This window comes from Cyanistes caeruleus, chromosome Z, assembly GCF_971803275.1.
Source record: "Cyanistes caeruleus chromosome Z, bCyaCae1.hap1.1, whole genome shotgun sequence".
Classification (NCBI taxonomy): Eukaryota; Metazoa; Chordata; class Aves; order Passeriformes; family Paridae; genus Cyanistes; species Cyanistes caeruleus.
In genome coordinates, this window is record NC_141732.1 from 7,705,206 (window position 1) to 7,726,498 (window position 21,293).

General features: G+C 47.9%; 1 protein-coding gene across 14 annotated transcripts in view; it reads right to left on the bottom strand.

Annotated features, from left to right (window-relative positions):
- Positions 1-2,949: 2,949 nt before the first annotated feature.
- The window catches only part of LOC111924468 (uncharacterized), a 74,727-nt gene continuing 56,383 nt past the window's right edge, over positions 2,950-21,293 (bottom strand). For all 14 annotated transcript variants that reach the window (XM_086867746.1, XM_086867739.1, XM_086867742.1 and 11 more), the window contains 13 exons: positions 18,740-18,871; positions 15,421-15,552; positions 12,229-12,564; positions 11,694-11,804; positions 11,144-11,315; positions 10,775-10,838; positions 10,050-10,098; positions 9,199-9,311; positions 8,152-8,269; positions 7,190-7,289; positions 6,544-6,740; positions 4,582-4,716; positions 2,950-3,284 (listed from right to left, as the gene is read on the bottom strand). In XM_086867746.1, the coding sequence (XP_086723872.1) occupies positions 3,183-3,284; positions 4,582-4,716; positions 6,544-6,740; positions 7,190-7,289; positions 8,152-8,269; positions 9,199-9,311; positions 10,050-10,098; positions 10,775-10,838; positions 11,144-11,315; positions 11,694-11,804; positions 12,229-12,564; positions 15,421-15,552; positions 18,740-18,871 (1,761 nt within the window). In that variant the 3' untranslated portion in view covers positions 2,950-3,182. The remainder of the gene's footprint in view (positions 3,285-4,581; positions 4,717-6,543; positions 6,741-7,189; positions 7,290-8,151; positions 8,270-9,198; positions 9,312-10,049; positions 10,099-10,774; positions 10,839-11,143; positions 11,316-11,693; positions 11,805-12,228; positions 12,565-15,420; positions 15,553-18,739; positions 18,872-21,293) is intronic.

Below are 21,293 nucleotides of genomic sequence, written 5' to 3' on the forward strand. Positions count from 1 at the left end.
CACTGTATGAGCTGCAGTCTGGGGTTCTTATAGGAGTTTTGTGCCCTGAGGCCAAAACTCCGAGCAGTCACTGTTCAACAAAGCGTCTTGATAGTTGGTTGAATGGATTTCCTGGAACCGGCGAACTGAATCAATAGACAGTGGGGCAGAGTCTCCTCATATGTAAAAAGGTCTTGGGTGTTCCTTGATTTCATCCTGGTTTGGGCCATCAGGACAGAGTGGTTGGCTCCGGTGTTGGAGCCGAAGAATATCTCGGCTGGGCTTTTTTCTTTGTCTAGTTTGATTGCTCGTGTCCTGCTTATTCTTTTAGGTTGATGGGCGCCGGCTAGGATTGTTATCCCGGTGCCGGCTAGAATTGTTATCTTTAAAATGGATGTTTGCGGTTGGACCTAGGGAGGAATCCTTGGCCACACTATATTTTATATTCTCTCATGTTATTATTACTACAGATATATTTATTTAGGTCTTTACGAATTTTTATTCATAACTACATTTATTACAGCAGGTTGAGATAAATGGGTTAGGTTTTACCTTGGATGAAACATTCCCAAAGGAGACGGGGAGGGGAGGGGGGAGGTGCAGGGGAAAAAGGAGCAGGAGCTCTCTGTGTGGAGGGATCCGAGCCAGGCGGAGCAGCGATAGGGCTTGGGAAGCTGGATTGAGACTCAGGGGGTTTCAGGGACAGAGGAGAGGAGTGGAGGAAACGGGGAGGGGGGGTTCACTGAAGGCTTTGAATCAGCCAGAGGGACGGCAGGCGCAGGGTCTCTTGAGTACAAACCAGGAGGGAACACAAGCAGCGGGGCGGGTTGGCGATTCCTGACGCAGATTCACTGACGCAGTTTGAGAGCCGGGAGCCGGCAGGTCTGGCACGGCTGGACGGCCGCTCTGGGACATCACAGGGGCGGAATTCGTGTTTGAGAGCTCACTCTGGTTCTTTGTATGGCAGTCCTGTGGAGTCTACTGATCTCTCACAGAACGGAACCAGGGACAAAGAACCCAGAACAAAGCAGGGACTGAAGTTATCCACAGACAGGGAAGGGCAGAACATCAGAACTGAGGACCAATGGGTTGAGGGCACAGGACTGATGCAGAGGTGGAGCCGAGGGATAACAGCCAACCAGGGTCTTGGTGGAGTGACAGGGAATGGGAACCAACAGGGAAAACAAAAGCAGGGAACATCCTAGAACTGGAGTGGATTCCTGGGATGACATAACTCTTTGCTGGGGACAAGGAATGACATAAGTAGAATGCTGTAACTGGGGTACATAAAACACCAGAGGGGACTGTTATAAATGAAATTAGATTTCAACAACTAGATCCCTTGAGTTAACAGCAGTTTAATTAAAAATGAATACAGTTTAGTAAATTGAATAGTAATTTAGTATAAAAGAATACAGTTTAGTAAATAAATACAAGTTAGCCAAAAAATGCAATTTATATATACAATTTACCAGTAATTAAGTATGATTAAAGCATAAGCAAATCAAACCGGGGTATGGAGGGGGCTTCTTATCCTGCCTCACGTACAAAACAAAGCATTTCAAGCTAAACTTACATACTGTATGCTTATACATATTCATTAATGTATCCCAAAAGTTTCCTCCTATTTATGATTTTTTTGACTTTACTTCATTATTCTTCACAGTTTATGCGTCATTTGCGGTTAGGGAGTCTCCAGTCTTCTTTTGGGTGTCTTTGGACAAAGGCTTACACTCATCTTCGCTGTCCTCTGCATGGCCTCACAGGTTTGCGCATGTGTACTGAGTGTTGTGTTGGGTAAGTCTATTGATTAGTCTTACATTTAATAATTTTTATGCCCTATGCCTAAAGTCATTCTAATTTTGTCCATCTCGAGGCCATTTTCATCTTGGGACATCACTTACCTTCCAAACTACATCTTGTACCTCAATTTTAACATGCAACATCTGGGAGGGGTACATCTGCCTTGTACACTGATTCTTTTGATTGCTTCTAATAACAACTTTCCAAATAGTTACAATTCAGTCAGCATGAATCAATTCCATTTATTACAAGACTACAGGAGAACATTCTGTAAGCAGAGGTCGCATCCCAGAGCATCTTACTAACAACTTCCCCCACCAGCTCCTGTGGTGCAACAGGAAACAGCTGGAACAGGTTTCATTTGGACTTTTCCTACCTGCTCAATAGAAATTGCCAAATTTAAAGTCACCAAGCAGGGTCCAATCCCCACGGCCAGCTCAGGGTTAGAAAGGAGGCATTATTTTAGTTCTGCTCTGGGTGTCAGGGGAATCCCTTCCCGAACTTGTGCACACCCAGCAATCTCACCTACTAGTTTGTATCCATGGAACTAAGACGTATTCAATACTTTGCTGAAACTCACAGGCTAAACACTGCCCCAAATTAATGGACATATTTAAATCACTTCTCAGAATTTATTGACATGAGAGCAGGGCTGTCCTGAGGCTGTCTGGTAGAGAGCCAAGACCCAACTGGGGTTGCAAAGCAAATTTATTCTATTACTTGCAGTAGCACATAGTACATGCCAACCCCTCGATTCCCAAAAACCCGCTGAGCAGGAGAAGGAGATGGAGCATGGTGCCCGGTGGGAGGGGCAGGTAGGCAGTGCACTTTCAGGACATCCCTTGCATCAAAACAGTCTGCATCTCATCCTTCTCAGCCCTCCAAGCCAGAACCAGGCCTTATATCTCCTGCTCAGGAGTGCAATTTTCCCAGTGACAGCATCAGCTCCCACATGGCCGGCACGTGAGATGAGACCACGATGGCTCAGAATACCGACTCCATGCCAACAATGGCTCCATTATGAACTGTTCCTCTTTCAAAAGTTAACTGCCCACCCATTGACCAATCCATTGTTTCTCTTGCAAGGATCAAGTTCCCACCCATTAAACTATATAGTTTCCTTGAGATTTCTGAAAGAGTTAGAAGGAGGAGAATCTTCCAAATGAGTTGATGTTTCAGAAAACTTTATTTATTTGCAATCCTACTCTACAATCCTACACAACATCCTACACTACAGTCCTCCTACTCAGCAATCCTACTCTATAATCCTACTCTACCATCCTATGCTACATCCTACACTACAATCCTACTACCTGACAATCCTACTCTACAATCCTACTACCTGATAATCCTGCTCGACAAAACTACTCGTCAATCCTACACTACAGTCTTACTCTACACTAGTTATGAAGACAGTGTCTTCCGTCACACTTCTTCTTCTTCAATGAAATGACAAGTGGTGACAGGGTGGATGCTGCCTTGGCTGATGTTACAAATGGATGCTGTCCAAAGGAAAAAAAACAACAAAAAGCATTAAACCATGACTTTCCAAGCTCAGAGCTTCACAGACTCACTCAGGATTCCTCTGCTTCCTAGAAAGACCCAGAAGATGGGATCATCTGCACCTCCATCTTCATGTGCAGAACCTTGCCATCACAGGCAAACCTGGCCCAGAGTCCCACTCATCCATGAATTCTGGTGTCTAATCTTGATGGGACTGTTTCCCCGCCACTGCTCTAGAAATGGTGCTTTCTGTCCCTGGGGTTTCTACCTTTCAGGAAACTCCAAAGCCTCATAGGTGCCTCTTTTTGAAAAACAGGCACTGTGCTAATTTCCACAGGCAGACCGAGCAGTGTCTACCTTTCCATGCCCTGCTCCTCCAGTGCTGGATGGCACCTTCCTTCCCAGCAGGGACAGCCAAGTGGCACTGGGTCCTGCAGTTCCCTCTCTGCCACACAACCTGGCAGTAACCCTGGGGCAGTTGCTGTCTGCTTGACCGTGCCAGGCTGAGGATGGGGCAGGGACAAGTCCCACTCAGCTGTCCCTGTTTGCACGGCAGAAACCTCTGAGAGAGGGGCAGGGGGCACAAACCAGGGCCCCTCGGAGGTTCACAGTGAGCCCTCGACAGCCCCTCCTTCCCACAGCCAAATCTCTGACCACTCAGCCAGGACTGGTTTCCTTGGCTTCCTCCACCACCATTACACACCTCTGTAATCTGGATTGCTCTACTTCAATTCTCTTGCCTTTAGATAAAACTGAACACCCCACCAAATTACAGAACAGGGCAACAGAAACAGTGTCAGGACAGAGCACCTCTCCTCTGAGGACAGGCTGAGAGACCTGGAGTTATTCAGCCTGGAGAAGAATAGACCCCAGGGAAACTTCATTGCCACTTTCCAGATCTTTTAACTGGCTTCTGAGGGAGTGTGGGACATCTTTTTGAACAGGTCCAGTTACAACAGGATGTGGGCTAATATTTTTTTTTAAAAAGGGAGCAAGTCAGCGCCCCTAAGGTCTAAGGAAGAACTTCACTCAGACCATGATGCAACACTAGCATAGGTTGCCCTAAGAACTTGTAGGTGCCCTGTCCCTGGAACCATTCCAGGCAGGTGGGAGAGGGCTCTGAGCATCCTGATCCTTTTAAAGATCTCTCTGCTCATTGCAGGGCACTTGGATCAGGTGACCTTTACAGGTCCCTACAGGTGAGGAGGAGGAAGGCTCATCTGACGACCTGGATTGCAGTGGAGGAGGAGCCCATCCCTGGGTCACTGTTTCACCTGCAGCCTCTCGGCATTTTACCTGCAGGAGCTCCTTGGCAGACCAGCGCCGTGCCTCGTCTGTCTGCAGGCAGCAGCACAGGAAATCACACAGGCATGGTGAGAATAGGTCGGGCTGCTGCAGCTTTGGTCTCCCTCCTGTGGCTATCCGTTGATGCTGGAAAAAAAGGAAACACAAGGCTCCACCTGTTTCTTTCCCATCTGTAACTGCTCTCCCAGAGCCCATTGTTAAAGTTCCACTCTGCACTGGCAGTTTCTGCCATAGCAGAGAGGTAGAGGTGACTGTCCTATACCAAGAAAAAACCTAATCCCAATGCAGCTTTTCCAGCATCCAGCAGATCTTGCCTTGGCAGCTGATTTCATCGACTGACCTGGTTATGGGAACTACATCACCAAAAGCATGTTTCCTTCTCTGAGGATTCACACCAGCTTGACATATTTTGTCATATGACTATTTTGGAGACTTAGCTATACTAACTCTACTGCTTCCAAGGATTATTACATGAATAATCTCTGCAGTGCTTGTTGGTCCCTTAAGCACAGCTGCCAGAAAACAAAACTCATCAAGCTTTTGCCGCTGTTGTTCTCGAAAACAATGGTAATTGGAAGAAAAGAAAGGAAAACCACCAGGCATTCCTCAGGCAAGGAAACAAGCATTTGGAATCTCATATTCAACACAGACATACTAAGATGCCTGCACAAATGTATTGGGATGAAAATGCCAGTTTAGGCACAAAGGGGCACACAGGGGCTGCCTGCAGCTCTGTGTCTCAGCAGTCTGCAGGTTTCAGCTTCTTTACGTGGCAAAAAGGAAACCTTCTCATGGTCAACACAGAAGAAGGAGAAGTGCCATCCCTATGGTAATCCTCTGCTCCTTTGGATACTCAAGTCAATGCATTCATGAAATGCCAATGCATTCCACAAAGTGCCAGGCAAGAAATGGGAGGTTTTTGCAAGTTCTCCATGACACCAGGCTCTGCCATGGTCTCCATAAAAGCACCCATCCCAATGCTAACAGCTCTGTGCTGGTGGCACTGAAGTAGATGGTGACCAGAGAGACTTTGTTATCATGTGTTCTTCAATCCACAGGAAACCTCCCAATCCTAAAACAGCCAACACATTCCCCTTGAGTAAAAGTAATCCTTGCAGCTTTCTTTCCTTTTCCCACATCACCAGAGGTCACAAAGGAGGTTTTATTCTGTCGCTGTGGAGCTGAGCTCAGCCACACAACATGGTGGGGAGCTGGAGTCCTCACTGTCACTGGCACTGTGCGATCCAGGATGGCCCTGCTCCTGTGCTAAAGGAACAGCACCGGTGTCAACCACACACCTTGGATCCCAGCCCCAGGCACCTAACTGCGAGTTCATCCACTTGTTAGACGACTAAGAAACAGACAAGGGTGCTTTTTCTTTTTCTTTTTCTTTTTCTTTTTCTTTTTCTTTTTCTTTTTCTTTTTCTTTTTCTTTTTCTTTTTCTTTTTCTTTTTCTTTTTCTTTTTCTTTTTCTTTTTCTTTTTCTTTTTCTTTTCCTTTTTCTTTTTCTTTTCCTTTTTCTTTTCCTTTTTCTTTTTCTTTTTCCTTTTCTTTTTCTTTTTCTTTTCCTTTTCCTCTTTTCTTACTTTTTCTCTAAAACTGAAACTGGGAAGATTCAACCTCCATTTTGAAAGATATTCATCACACATCTTACTGTTCCACTGAAATATTCTTGTCCTTCAGAGACAAAGCTCCAACAGTGTTCAAAAAGCAAAGGAGAAATGTCAGGAATGGCTGAAGGACAAAATGGCACGTTTCTGAACTGGGTACCTGCCACTTCTCTTCTGATGCAACCAAACCTACAGCAGATGCTGATGTGCTGCAGGGACATTTTTAGAAGGGGACCTTGGTGGAAGTGGTGCCAGCAGATGGCAATGGCATTTTGTCCAATTGCACACAGGACATGGGACAGGTGAGAAAGTCGGCAGGATCAGAGAGTATTTTCTCCTTACCAAGACAGGAATTTCATTCCAGGAAGGAACTTCTCGTTCCACCATTTCGATGCCCACGATTCCAAAAGACCATATGTCCATTTTGGGGCCATATGGTTGCCCTGTCACGACTTCAGGCATCCTGCACCCAGAAGTGCCGGCCACGGAGCACTGTCTCCTCTGCTCAGGGGTGAGCTGAGCAGAAAGGCCAAAGTCAGCTGTGGAGAAAACAACACACCATGAAAAGCAGCTCCAAAGGAAACCAAGCAAAAGAATTGCCCACTCCCAGTCTCAGAATGTATTGTTGAATCTCCTGGACAACTTTCCATTCTCCATTTCCATGGAGCCTTAGCCAAGGAAGTATGGGATTGGCCACCTCCCAAAAAACCCTGGGTTTTAATCGCTGCTCACAGCAGTGGCCTTTATTCCCCTGGAGGTTCAGATTGTTGCTCCCTCCCTCTGGTACGGACACACACATACACAGACCAATGCCACTCTTGAATGTGCTTCCTTATCATACCTCTCTGCACATTTGCAACTGAGCCCTCAGCCCACATCAGGGCCCCTCCACTGCCAGCAGCACCATTTTTGGGGAGCTGGCAGTCACTGAAAGCAGCCCGACACCCCACATCCCTGGAAGGCTGAACCTAACCAAGAATACACTGACCCAGCTTGACAGAGCCATCGGTTCTGAGAAGGATGTTGCAGCTCTTCACATCTCGATGGATCACATGGTTCGAATGAAGAAAATCCAGTCCTTGTAGGCACTGAGAGAGAAATAGAAACAAGGGGGCAAAAATGAGTGATGTGATTTCATCACACAAGCAAGGAAACAGCTGTAAAAATTCCCTTTGCAGGGGAATGGGGAGTAATGGTAGAGCACAGTGCCACTGAGAGGAAGAGGCAGCAGAGAAGCTCAGCTCCTGCTGCAATAGGAGCAGATCAGGACCTTTGTCAGGAAAGGCATGGCAGCTTTTGAAACAGCAGCAGCAACTGCTGTTGTAGACTGTCCCCTGCAAACCAGCCAGAGTGACTGCAGCTGCAGTGGATGTCCTCTCCCCATCCAGAGGACAAAGGAAGGCTCTCCAAGACAGGAAAAAGTCCCTCCCTTTGGTGTGAAGTGGATCACTTTTGGGTGGCAGGCTGCATGACAAAGGATTTATTGCTGGCCTCAGCAGAGACTTGGAAGTATCACATCAGTCACCTGCCAGAAGCAAAGAGCATTTTGGCTGCACTACTATCCTTTCCAGCTGAGGACTGTGAGAAATGAGTCACTTTCTCTTCTCTGCTGTTCATTTCAAATCCTGACAACCAGCACCTTTGCTTTTACAGGCAGGGAATGCAGTGCAGACAGGCTCAAGATAAATGTTTAGAGAGGCAAAGTGGAGAACAGCAAATCCAAATACAAGCAACAGAGTTAGAATACAACAGCATGAGATAAGAATACAAGAAGTGAGTACAATGAGTGTAGGGGCACTGGCAGACAGTTCACTTGAGATGCTCTTGCTTGCCCATAGCGTACCAGCAACACAGAAACAAAGCCTGGCACATGAAATCACTCCCATTCAGAGTCCTAGTTCCACAGACAATCCTGCCCAAACCCTTGGAGGTATAGATGGGATCACTGACCTCCCGACTGATGGCTGCCATCTCATATTCAGACAGGTGGGTCTGGCTGATAACATCACTCAGAGTGCCTCCGTCCATGTACTCCATCACCAGCCACAATTGCTCATCCACAAGGTAGCTGAAAGAGGGAAACAAGTACATGGAGACACACATGCATGGCTACTTTGGTTTCTTGGTTGAGTCTTGTTTCTAGGTGTCTTTGTGACAAGGACAGAATAACAGGAATAGCCATCCCCTCTAGGCTGTGCAGTGTTTGCAATCTGTCTCAAGAATAAAGATGCAAACTGCAAAAAGGAGATGTCTTTAGGTGGCCAGCAAGTGAAAAATGCAGCTTAGTAACAGATAAGAAATCCTGTCACGTTCATGGTTCTGGAAACAAGCACATAGTCTTTCTGGCATGGACAGCAATGGAAAAAAGGGGAGCCAATTCAAGGGAAATCCTTGTTTGTTTATCCGCACGTAAGAAATCATTTGAAAAAATCAAGCCCCAAAAGAATGTGGTGAGTACGTGAACTTACAGGCTATTGATTTAGTAAGATATGACTGATCCAGGTTTTTGAGCAATTCTCAAACTACATGTGCCAGAGAAGATTCATGCAGACAAGATGCACTCTCTAACGATACATTGGAGATGTGCAATGTCAGGAAAATAAATTCCCAAACACCAGAGGTTTATGGCCAAAAATTTTGAATAAAGGGAGGGGCCGTGGGACATTCCCCTGGGATCTCTCAAATTTTTGAAGGGCACAGCCTCCTTTTTATCCTCATTTGCCAGCCGCATGTCCCTTCTCTCTTTCCCTATTGGCTGAGGTACTTGAGCGGTACAGACTTTCCGAAATGCCTAATACCTAAGATTCTCCTCCAATGTATAACACCCCACATAATTCTTAACTCTTGTGGAATTTATGGTGTTTCCCCATGTCCTCTCAGCAATAATAATTTACCAGTAATTAACAGCTCAATTTTCTGCCAGTGTCCAAAGCGGGTTTTTACCTTGCATGTCTGCAGTATGTAAACAAACATTCATGGGCAAAAAGCACAACTCACCTGTCTAAACAGGTAACCACATTGGGATTCCTATGCTTCTTCAGGACCATGAGTTCATTGACTCTTAGTCCCTTCTTCCTCAGTCCTTGGAGATTTATTTTCTTTATGGCCACCTAAAATGATATTGAAAATCAGTAACTTAAGAAGCTGGTGGCACAAGACTATAACACACACAGCGCAAGTGATTTTGCAGTGACACAGCCGAGCTGTGCCAAAGTGCCTTTGGTTAGACATTGGAGTAATTAGGAACTGACATTCCAACAGCCCAATTCTCTGCTCCCTTGGGGCCAGTGACAGGACACATGGCCACTGACATTTTGCCTTGCCCACTTGGCAACAAAGATGTCCCAACTATCACCCACAAAGCTCTGACCACACTCTTTTCTGCTCAGTCTGGGATTCAGAAGAAACACTCCATCCCTTAGTTCTCAGTGGATACATCATGTGCTATGGGCAGGGCTTGGGGCTTTTAGGAGCACCTTGCAGATCTCTCCCTGCATGTGGCTCCCAAGTGCAGCACTGCAGGTGGCTAAGCAGCTACCAGTAACATTCAGATATATTTGCTGGCAGTCAGAAATGAGGATTCAGGACTCTGAATTGTAGCCTCAAAGAGCAGTGAGATGCCTTAAGGCATCACCTCTGTTTTAGCAATTGAGAGCGAGAGGGCTCCTTGCCTTCCTACAGGCACCTGAGAAGGACAAGGACTGTCCCAAGTGCAATTTGCAGGCTGGCACCAGTCTGTTCTTCTTGTGCCTTTGCTGCACAGCTCTACCCAAAGTTCCAGCCACAGCTCCCATCAGTGGGGAAACGCCTCGAGAACAGCAGAGTCTGTGAGTGCTGTTGACATTTACCTCTCCTCCTGTGGCAGTGTCGAGTGCTCTACAAACCTCCCCAAAAGTCCTAGAAACAAAACAGCAGCAAAGAAAGGAGAAGACACTTAGATCTTGGACTGAAAGTCAAACCACATAGGATTTCCTATGCAAGTGTCTAAAAGCTGCAGGATGCAGGAGGGGTCTACCAGAAGGCAGATGATGCATTTTCCCTTCAAATCCATGGGCAATGGGCCAGTTCCTGAAGTGCTGGGCTTTCCTGCCTCAGCTCAAAAAGACATCTTATTCCTTCATCTCAGGTATCAGTTTCTAAACTGTGCAGTTCTAATCCTGAGCATGGAGTATTTCCTTTAGCAAACTCTGGGAAAGAAATGCTCTTGAGACCTGTTATCTGACAGCTCTCATTGGTGGTAGCTTCTTCTCCTTTTATTAGTGTGGATGTATGATTTGGAGATATGCAAAAACGCTAAAGAAATTACCACAGAGCTGTCCCACACTTGAGAGACACGGCTGTCTTCTTCCACATCCTCCTCCTTGCCGCAGGCAAGACCATGGCAGCATGGAGATGTCTTTGACAATGTTTTCTGACCACACTTGCCAATTTGAGCCAGCACTGAGAGAGATGGGACAATCTATCCCCAGTGTCTGAACATGTTTGCAGCTTGTCTGTCTTCATACTTGGTAGATATTCCACTAGAAAAACACCTGGCCCATGGTTTTGGAGAAGTAACTGGGGTTGGACTCACCCACTGCCAATATTTTCCAGTTCAGTGTACTTCGTCCTGGGATTTTCCATGTTCACCATTTTTCCTGAGGGAAACAAAATGCAAGATGCTCACTTTAAAACAGAGATCCCAGCTTCCAGGAGATACAAAAGGCAGCCCCAGTGCCTGGGGTTCTGAACCCTTTGTGGCTGGGTAACAGCAACAGCAACCACACAGACAGCTCTGCAGCACAGACAGACGGGCAGCACAGAGTCTCATTCTCTACAGCAGTTCCTGTGGGGAGTCCAAAATGTCCCTGTGACATCAAACTGTGGAGGATCATTTGTTACAGCTTTGCTGGCACATGCACACAGTACACTGTCCCTTGGACAAGAAATACACAAGACATACTCAGTAGCTCCAGGGAGTCATCCTTGCTCTTGTGTTGCTGAGCAGCAGCTGTATCAGTGCTGGGCATGAACAATCTGCCTGGGCTCCGCTTCTCAGGTTGGGGAACAAATGCCTCTTTACAGAGGCTGCAGGAGCCTCCTGCAGCACCTTCAGTGACAGAGGCTGTGTAGATCTGAGACAAGAAATGGGTTTGTGTCAGAAAGCTGGCTGGCAGAGATTACCCTGAGATCCCATGTCAAGTGCAAGCCCTCAGCAAGATGCTGTCAGCCATATGCAGGGCTCTTAAAAAGGATTTTTGGATGTCGACTTCTCAAACTGCATGGGTCAAAACCAAAGGTTGATTTTACTTGAGTTCATGGCCAGATTCATTTTAAATTTTTGTGGATTTTCTTAAGGATGGCTGCAACAATGACCGTTCCACTTCCTCACAAGTATTCTCTTCCCCATCCAAGGGCTACAGACACACGTGTAATTCCTTGTTCAACTGTTCTACATCCTCCCACTGAGTCCACTTTTCCTGCACCTTCTTTGACACATGCTGAACCCTCACCTTCTCTGATTTTGGCCGTTCCTGTGCCTCACATCCACCTCGGGACTCTTCAACTCCACTCATTTGCTGGATGCCTTCGCAGCCTGGCTGGTGAGATGTCAACACTTCCACCTCAAGTCAAACAGAACAAAACATTCAGAGACTACAGCTTGGCCCTGTCAGCCAAGAGTCATTGACTGTGAGGAAAGGGACAGAGCAGGTTTATAAGGGATACAGACAGCTGGTTTCAATCCCCCCTCTGGGTCACCATGTTCTCCTGTAAAAACACCTCAAGAAACAAGGCCAGCAGGAACAGGCCAGCAGGAATCAATTAGGATGACTGCTGGCCAAAAGGCCAAAGGATTAGTCCCATTGCTCAGGGCAACATTTGAGAGTCAGCACACCAGGAAATGCCCTTCAGAGTGGCTGTGATAGACACTACAGCAGGATGGCACTCAGAAGCATCCCACTACCCCTCTATGCTCTGCAGTGGAAAGGTGACAAGGGCAGAAAACACCAGACTGGTGACTGCAGTGTCTATTGCTGTTTCACTCACTTGCTTCTGTAGAGTCTGAGGGAGGGGACTAAATTTCTCTCTGATAGTTTGCATTTCTTCCTCCATCAACTTTTCCCTTGCGCTGAACTTAGCTTTGGTTTCATGCAGCCGGGCTTGCAGCTTTTCCTTGATGTCTTGTAAAAAGCAAGAGAGTGGAAATTTCGTGAATGGAGTGGCTGCAACTCTTTCACTTTCCTGGTCTTGTTGATTGCCCTTCTGCTGATGAACTCTTGTCTTCTCTTGGATGGTTCTTATGTCTTCCTCGTGCCTCCTCTTCACTACCACAATGTTATCCTGAGCTTCAGGCAACTCTGCTCGCGGCTCTGCCTTGATGCACTGTCCACAAAAATGGAGTACAAGTGACTTGGAGCTTCCATCAGTCTGAGCTTTTTCCTCTTTCACCCTCAAAATCACACTCACTCAGTCACTTCTTTCTGCTTCCCCCCATCTCTGCTTCCACTGTAACCCTCCTGTCCCAGTACTGATCTCTGCAGATTACAAGGCTCTGTGTTTTCAGTGCCTCGGGGACTCCTGGCCTCCTCAGTCCTTCTGGCTTGTTCTCTGCCCATGGGGAGACACAGATTCCAAAGTGACACTGGCAGTACAATCAGCGTCCAGCTGGGTCTGAATCCCCAACAGACTCCTGGGCAGCTGACAGGAAATGTGTGCCATTTCTCAAGGGTCTGCTGAGGGCCTCCCTCCCCTTCTGCTCTGTCCTCTTTGTCTTTCCATAGTCACTCACACTCAGCCCTGTCCCACAGCTCCATCCTGGCTCTGCAGGTGGCTTCCTGTGTGATTTCATCCCTTGTGAGAGACACTTGTGGAGTTCATGTTCTCTTCAGGCCTGCACCACCATTCCTGCCTTTCTGACATCTACACTCTTGTTAGAAATCCTGCTCATTCAGGAGATTAGGATGTGTGCAATTTGATCCTCTGATGGAGGTCAGAGAGCCCCTATGGCCACCTGAGTATATGGAAGAGGATCAAGGTGTTTATTTTCCCTCTTTTGTCATCTGAGAATTCTGAGCGGCACTAACAGAGATCCTCCAAAGGCCCCATCAACAAATGAATTGACACACCCCTAGGGATGCCAATGAAGGAAACCATGTGTCATGTAATGCATGCATGACCAGAGTCACCAAAAACCACCTACAACGTGGAAGAGTTACACCTCATTAGGACAGGCAAAAATTTAAAGAATAAATTGGGGATTCAGTGCAGAAGAGACTAGTGTAGGAAAAAAGCTCTGAGGGGAAAAAAAATAAGCAGGTTTACAGGGAGAAAAATCGCTGCCTACTCAAGACAGAGAGATAGATAGATAGATAGATAGATAGATAGATAGATAGATAGATAATAGCTCTCAGATACAGAGATCTGATTATTACAGATAAACTGCCTTTACTATCCTTTCTGTCCCTACACACATCAACACTTGGAAGCCAGTGCCCCCATCAGCAGCAATGCTGAACTTGCTCTCCTGTTGCTTCAATAAACCACACTCTTGGGGAATCTGGACCACGCTGGTTCTTACAGAATGTGATCAGACCCAGAGCACTGCACTGGGAACTGCACTCTTTGTCCATCTGTGCTCAGACAAGTTCTTCTCTTGGACTCACCCACACTGATGGTGCCTAAAGTGGCTGTAACCAGAAACAAAGCCCAGCCCCTCCTAGTTGCACTGATCTCTGAGGACCAGCTGGAGTGAAAGGACACTGATTATCTGCCCAGTTCCCAAACACAACACATACTGCTCCCATGCCAGTGGCTGGAATGAGACCTGCCAAAGACACGAACACTGTTAATCAGAAAGTAAAGTGCAAGCGCCTACAATTGGCCAAGAACCAGAACAACTCATTCTGCACCAAAACCGCAGCCTCAAGAGAGGTGTCCTGCGAAACTACTCCATAGATCAGATCTGCGACGAGAAAAACTAAATCTATATCAGAAATTCATCTAATACTGGAAAAAAAGCAAGAAATATTTAGAGAAAAAATTTGTTAAGGGGAAAAAGGAAAAATAAAGAAGTCTTCACCTCGTAAAAAAACCCCAAAGGAATAAAAAAAGGAAATAATTTCACTAGCTACAATATATCAAACACTTAGATAGACTCAGGGCATGCTGAACCCCCCCTCATCAGCCTCAAGTTCGGACGACCATGCAACCTTGGTTCCTCCATATACGACCTCTCCTCCACAGCTTTCCCCAGTGCCCTTGTCCTTCTCTGGACACGCTCCAGCCCCTCAATGACTTTCTGATCACAGGGGCCCAGGACTGGACACAGCACTCCAGCTGCGGCCACGGTGCTGCCCAGCACAGGGGGACGCTCACTGCCCTGCTCCTGCCGCCCCACTATTGCTCACACATGGCCAGCATGCCCCAGGCCTTCTTGGCCACCTGGGCCCAAGCTGGCTCACGTTCAGCTGCTGTTGAGTGGCTCCCCTGGGTGCTTTGGGCCCAGGCAGCCGCCCGGGCACCACGTTACACATTTGACTTCAAAGACAGCATCCGGAATTTGGAGACGCCTTTCCTGTTCTTACCAACGCAAGACAGCACAAAAAGACTTGCAGAGTCACCCCAGAGCTGAGGCTTCAAAGCAGCTTTCAAAGCTGCAGTCATCACCACAAAATGGATCCACACAAGCTTGCTGCTTCTGCTTGTAGCCTCAGAGGAAGGCTTCAGAAACGCGCAGTTTGTTTCCTTGGCCACATCAAACAAGAATCGCCACGCCCAGTTTCGTGGACCAGACAATCAGCGCCCAGCAGCAGCTTAACAAAGACCAAAAGACAGATGGGCCAAGCGACTGTGTAAAAATGAAGAATTACTCCACACAACTGCAGAACACTTCCACTGGCCGTACACAGGGTTCCAAAATGGAAAAGCAAACCAACCAGACCTGCTGAGGCCCAGAACTCCCACCTGTGCCCTTGGCCATGGCATTGGAGGAGCCAAGAGACACAGCTGCACTGAGCCAAGCAGCCACATGCTCGCCCGCACATGAGCACCAGCGCTTTGGTGCCTCAGCACGACAGCTCAAAGCCCAATTCCCAGCTGTCTTGTGCTGGAGGGAATGGCTAGGTGCTGCCAGGACTCCAGCCCTCAGCACCCTCAGCCTCCAACAGCAAGCGCTGGCTGGCCAGAAACTTGCAGCTCTGCCCCGCACTAAAGACAGCTCCACCCAGAACTGGCACTTACTGTCTGGGATGGCTCCACCTCTTCGGTGAGCACAGCTCCACTCTTCTGCTCCTCTTGCTCAGTTTCCCCCTCTTTGGCTCCCTCTCCAGGTGCAGAGGGAGCCAGGGCTGAAACTGCTCTTGCTTCTGGGCTCTGTGCAAAGAGACAAGCACAAGGGACAGGCCGTTACTTATCACTTCCAACTTTCCTGCTTTTCACATCTACAGCCAACCTGCTCTACTCAGGAGAAATCATCAGCTTGCACAGCAAAGGGATTCTAAGTCACTCCCGTTAAATGAAAAAAAGGGCTAATTCAAGCCTACTGCATATGGCTCTGAATTCCATATTCCTCCTTGGCTACTAGCAGCAAGCAACATTCCCTGGGCAAAACAAGGCTTGTAGTTCTCTAAAGCCCTGACACAGAAAAGGAGGAAATAGCGCACAATGCCTTTGCAGTTCCTACTGGACATCTGCAAAGCTAAAAGTGTATGGGAATCTCATCCAGTGCTGGAAAAGTGCAGCAAAGCCTGTGCAGAAGTAACTTTCTTTGCTGGAGCAAGGGAATAAGGAACCGGCCTTCTCCCCCTAGCAAAACAAGCAACCAACAGATGAAAGAAAGTGTCACCTGCTCCAGTGTCTAATGTACTTGGAAGCAGGGAGGGGATCTTTGCCAGGGAAACGGCCCTTGTGGTGAGCACTGCCACGTAGGGATTGCTGGAAGTCTGCCTGATGCTCCCTCATCAGCCTGCCTGTCTGACACCAGCCTAAAGCTCCCTCCGCACCTCCTCACTGAACTTGTCCTTCTAGTGGTTGACATTTGCTAATTTTTCGTTTTCTGATTAATGTACTAAAGAGTGACGTTGCTTTTAGCACACGCTACAATCACCAGGAAACTTACTCCTTTCTTTTTTCTGTTTTTTTTTTTTTTTCGGGTGGGGGCGGGAGTTATGCATTAGGAGTAGGTTAAAACAGGTTGAAAACTTAGCCAGAAAAAAATAAACCTTATTATCAGGATTGCAAGTATAAGAAACCAGAATAAAACTCCTGGATACTTTTCCGGCCCCCTACCCAACTTTTTCTTCTCCTAACTGACTACGCAGACACAAAACTTGGGATGGTAAAGCAGAACTAACTATACACTAGACTTATATGAGTTTTTGTAGGGTGAGGAGGGGCGGTTTTGGTTATGGTAGGGAGACATGTTTAGAGAAAAGCAGGTTCTTGGTGTTTTTTCATTATCAGGAATTGCAGGAGCCCTGGAAAAATTTTGCTATCCTCATATCCCTCGCATTTTCACAGCTTTCTTACAAGGGTGTTTATGGGCTATGAACTCATGGGGAATTATTTTATGGATGAGTTGTTTAAAAGCAAAGGTTTTTCTTAGTTGGTTTTTGCAATCATCTCTGGAAACAGAGCCTTTTTTTCTTCTCTCCCTGGGTGCAAAGGATGTGCATCCCTCTCATCTCTTTCTCTCTGTAAAGTTTTGATGGGGTTACAGCTTCTTTAACATTTGCTTGGCTTTATTAAGGGATATTTTGGTTCAGATTTACAGTCTCAGTACTTCATCCCCCCCCCCACTCTCATGAATTAAAGGAGATATTTTAGTATATTATTGTTTATTTCTATGGTACTACTGAAAGAATATTTTAGTCCTATTTGCCATTTTCTCATCCCTCTTTGATTTCAGCTTTGACTCATTCTTTCATTGACTTCAAGGTTTTTAGGTTGCTTTTTCCCATGTTGTCACTGTCCTTTTCTCTCCCTGCAGAGAAGAACAAGGTCTGGAGGTCTCATCTGCCTATCTGACAGGGTTCCATTTTTTATCTAGTAGCCGCAGCAGGCATGGTGCTGGATGTCAGGCCACTCGGGGCACCTCTCTGCCCTGGCAGGGGAAGTAGGCTCGGCCTGGAGCTGTCAAGCGCCACGCAGGACTCAGCGTCGGCAAGATGTCAGCAGCCGTGGCCAGGCCCAGCCTGGGGCCGGGCTCCTGCCGCCTCCATTCCTCGCCCAGGAGCCGCTGGCATCCGGCCCGGCCTCCCCCAGGCCGCCCAGGCCGTGGGCGAGCAGGGCCGGCCTCACCACACCTCTGCTACCTCCTGGGTCCGGAAGCAAAAGGGTCAGTTCCCAGGCTCGTGCATTGTACACTGGTGCATTCCCAGGGGCAGATTGAATTTTTCAGTGCTGTTGTAAAATGTTGTCACTTCCCACAACTTGATCACTATTGGCTTCTTTTAGGCACAGAGAAAGTGCCCAGCACCTTCTCACAAAGAAATCACTTTTCCCCTGTGTTCCTTACGTCTTTCCCCAAATAACCATTAAAATCACACTACCATAGTCATCCACAGCCTTCCCCAATGCCCTTGTCCTTCTCTGGACATGCTCCAGCCCCTCAATGACTTTCTGATCTCAGGGGCCCAGGACTGGACACAGCACTCCAGCTGCGGCCGCGGCGCTGCCCAGCACAGGGGGACGCTCACTGCCCTGCTCCTGCCGCCCCACTATTGCTCACACATGGCCAGCATGCCCCAGGCCTTCTTGGCCACCTGGGCCCAAGCTGGCTCACGTTCAGCTGCTGTTGAGTGGCTCCCCTGGGTGCTTTGGGCCCAGGCAGCCGCCCGGGCACCACGTTACACATTTGACTTCAAAGACAGCATCCAGAATTTGGAGACGCCTTTCCTGTTCTTAGCAACGCAAGACAGCACAAAAAGACTTGCAGAGTCACCCCAGAGCTGAGGCTTCAAAGCAGCTTTCAAAGCTGCAGTCATCACCACAAAATGGATCCACACAAGCTTGCTGCTTCTGCTTTTAGCCTCAGAGGAAGGCTTCAGAACCACGCAGTTTGTTTCCTTGGCCACATCAAACAAGAATCGCCTCCCCCAGGTTCATGGACCAGACAATCAGCGCCCAGCAGCAGCTTAAAAGAGGCCAAAAACAGATGGGCCAAGCGACTGTGTAAAAATGAAGAATTACTCCACACAACTGCAGAACACTTCCACTGGCCGTACACAGGGTTCCAAAAAGGGAAAGCAAACCAACCAGACCTGCTGAGGCCCAGAACTCCCACCTGTGCCCTTGGCCATGGCATTGGAGGAGCCAAGAGACAGAGCTGCACTGAGCCAAGCAGCCACATGCTCGCCCGCACATGAGCACCAGCGCTTTGGTGCCTCAGCACGACAGCTCAAAGCCCAATTCCCAGCTGTCTTGTGCTGGAGGGAATGGCTAGGTGCTGCCAGGACTCCAGCCCTCAGCACCCTCAGCCTCCAACAGCAAGCGCTGGCTGGCCAGAAACTTGCAGCTCTGCCCCGCACTAAAGACAGCTCCACCCAGAACTGGCACTTACTGTCTGGGATGGCTCCACCTCTTCGGTGAGCACAGCTCCACTCTTCTGCTCCTCTTGCTCAGTTTCCCCCTCTTTGGCTCCCTCTCCAGGTGCAGAGGGAGCCAGGGCTGAAACTGCTCTTGCTTCTGGGCTCTGTGCAAAGAGACAAGCACAAGGGACAGGCCGTTACTTATCACTTCCAACTTTCTTGCTTTTCACATCTACAGCCAACCTGCTCTACTCAGGAGAAATCATCAGCTTGCACAGCAAAGGGATTCTAAGTCACTCCCGTTAAATGAAAAAAAGGGCTAATTCAAGCCTACTGCATATGGCTCTGAATTCCATATTCCTCCTTGGCTACTAGCAGCAAGCAACATTCCCTGGGCAAAACAAGGCTTGTAGTTCTCTAAAGCCCTGACACAGAAAAGGAGGAAATAGCGCACAATGCCTTTGCAGTTCCTACTGGACATCTGCAAAGCTAAAAGTGTATGGGAATCTCATCCAGTGCTGGAAAAGTGCAGCAAAGCCTGTGCAGAAGTAACTTTCTTTGCTGGAGCAAGGGAATAAGGAACCGGCCTTCTCCCCCTAGCAAAACAAGCAACCAACAGATGAAAGAAAGTGTCACCTGCTCCAGTGTCTAATGTACTTGGAAGCAGGGAGGGGATCTTTGCCAGGGAAACGGCCCTTGTGGTGAGCACTGCCACGTAGGGATTGCTGGAAGTCTGCCTGATGCTCCCTCATCAGCCTGCCTGTCTGACACCAGCCTAAAGCTCCCTCCGCACCTCCTCACTGAACTTGTCCTTCTAGTGGTTGACATTTGCTAATTTTTCGTTTTCTGATTAATGTACTAAAGAGTGACGTTGCTTTTAGCACACGCTACAATCACCAGGAAACTTACTCCTTTCTTTTTTCTGTTTTTTTTTTTTTTTCGGGTGGGGGCGGGAGTTATGCATTAGGAGTAGGTTAAAACAGGTTGAAAACTTAGCCAGAAAAAAATAAACCTTATTATCAGGATTGCAAGTATAAGAAACCAGAATAAAACTCCTGGATACTTTTCCGGCCCCCTACCCAACTTTTTCTTCTCCTAACTGACTACGCAGACACAAAACTTGGGATGGTAAAGCAGAACTAACTATACACTAGACTTATATGAGTTTTTGTAGGGTGAGGAGGGGCGGTTTTGGTTATGGTAGGGAGACATGTTTAGAGAAAAGCAGGTTCTTGGTGTTTTTTCATTATCAGGAATTGCAGGAGCCCTGGAAAAATTTTGCTATCCTCATATCCCTCGCATTTTCACAGCTTTCTTACAAGGGTGTTTATGGGCTATGAACTCATGGGGAATTATTTTATGGATGAGTTGTTTAAAAGCAAAGGTTTTTCTTAGTTGGTTTTTGCAATCATCTCTGGAAACAGAGCCTTTTTTTCTTCTCTCCCTGGGTGCAAAGGATGTGCATCCCTCTCATCTCTTTCTCTCTGTAAAGTTTTGATGGGGTTACAGCTTCTTTAACATTTGCTTGGCTTTATTAAGGGATATTTTGGTTCAGATTTACAGTCTCAGTACTTCATCCCCCCCCCCACTCTCATGAATTAAAGGAGATATTTTAGTATATTATTGTTTATTTCTATGGTACTACTGAAAGAATATTTTAGTCCTATTTGCCATTTTCTCATCCCTCTTTGATTTCAGCTTTGACTCATTCTTTCATTGACTTCAAGGTTTTTAGGTTGCTTTTTCCCATGTTGTCACTGTCCTTTTCTCTCCCTGCAGAGAAGAACAAGGTCTGGAGGTCTCATCTGCCTATCTGACAGGGTTCCATTTTTTATCTAGTAGCCGCAGCAGGCATGGTGCTGGATGTCAGGCCACTCGGGGCACCTCTCTGCCCTGGCAGGGGAAGTAGGCTCGGCCTGGAGCTGTCAAGCGCCACGCAGGACTCAGCGTCGGCAAGATGTCAGCAGCCGTGGCCAGGCCCAGCCTGGGGCCGGGCTCCTGCCGCCTCCATTCCTCGCCCAGGAGCCGCTGGCATCCGGCCCGGCCTCCCCCAGGCCGCCCAGGCCGTGGGCGAGCAGGGCCGGCCTCACCACACCTCTGCTACCTCCTGGGTCCGGAAGCAAAAGGGTCAGTTCCCAGGCTCGTGCATTGTACACTGGTGCATTCCCAGGGGCAGATTGAATTTTTCAGTGCTGTTGTAAAATGTTGTCACTTCCCACAACTTGATCACTATTGGCTTCTTTTAGGCACAGAGAAAGTGCCCAGCACCTTCTCACAAAGAAATCACTTTTCCCCTGTGTTCCTTACGTCTTTCCCCAAATAACCATTAAAATCACACTACCATAGTCATCCACAGCCTTCCCCAATGCCCTTGTCCTTCTCTGGACATGCTCCAGCCCCTCAATGACTTTCTGATCTCAGGGGCCCAGGACTGGACACAGCACTCCAGCTGCGGCCGCGGCGCTGCCCAGCACAGGGGGACGCTCACTGCCCTGCTCCTGCCGCCCCACTATTGCTCACACATGGCCAGCATGCCCCAGGCCTTCTTGGCCACCTGGGCCCAAGCTGGCTCACGTTCAGCTGCTG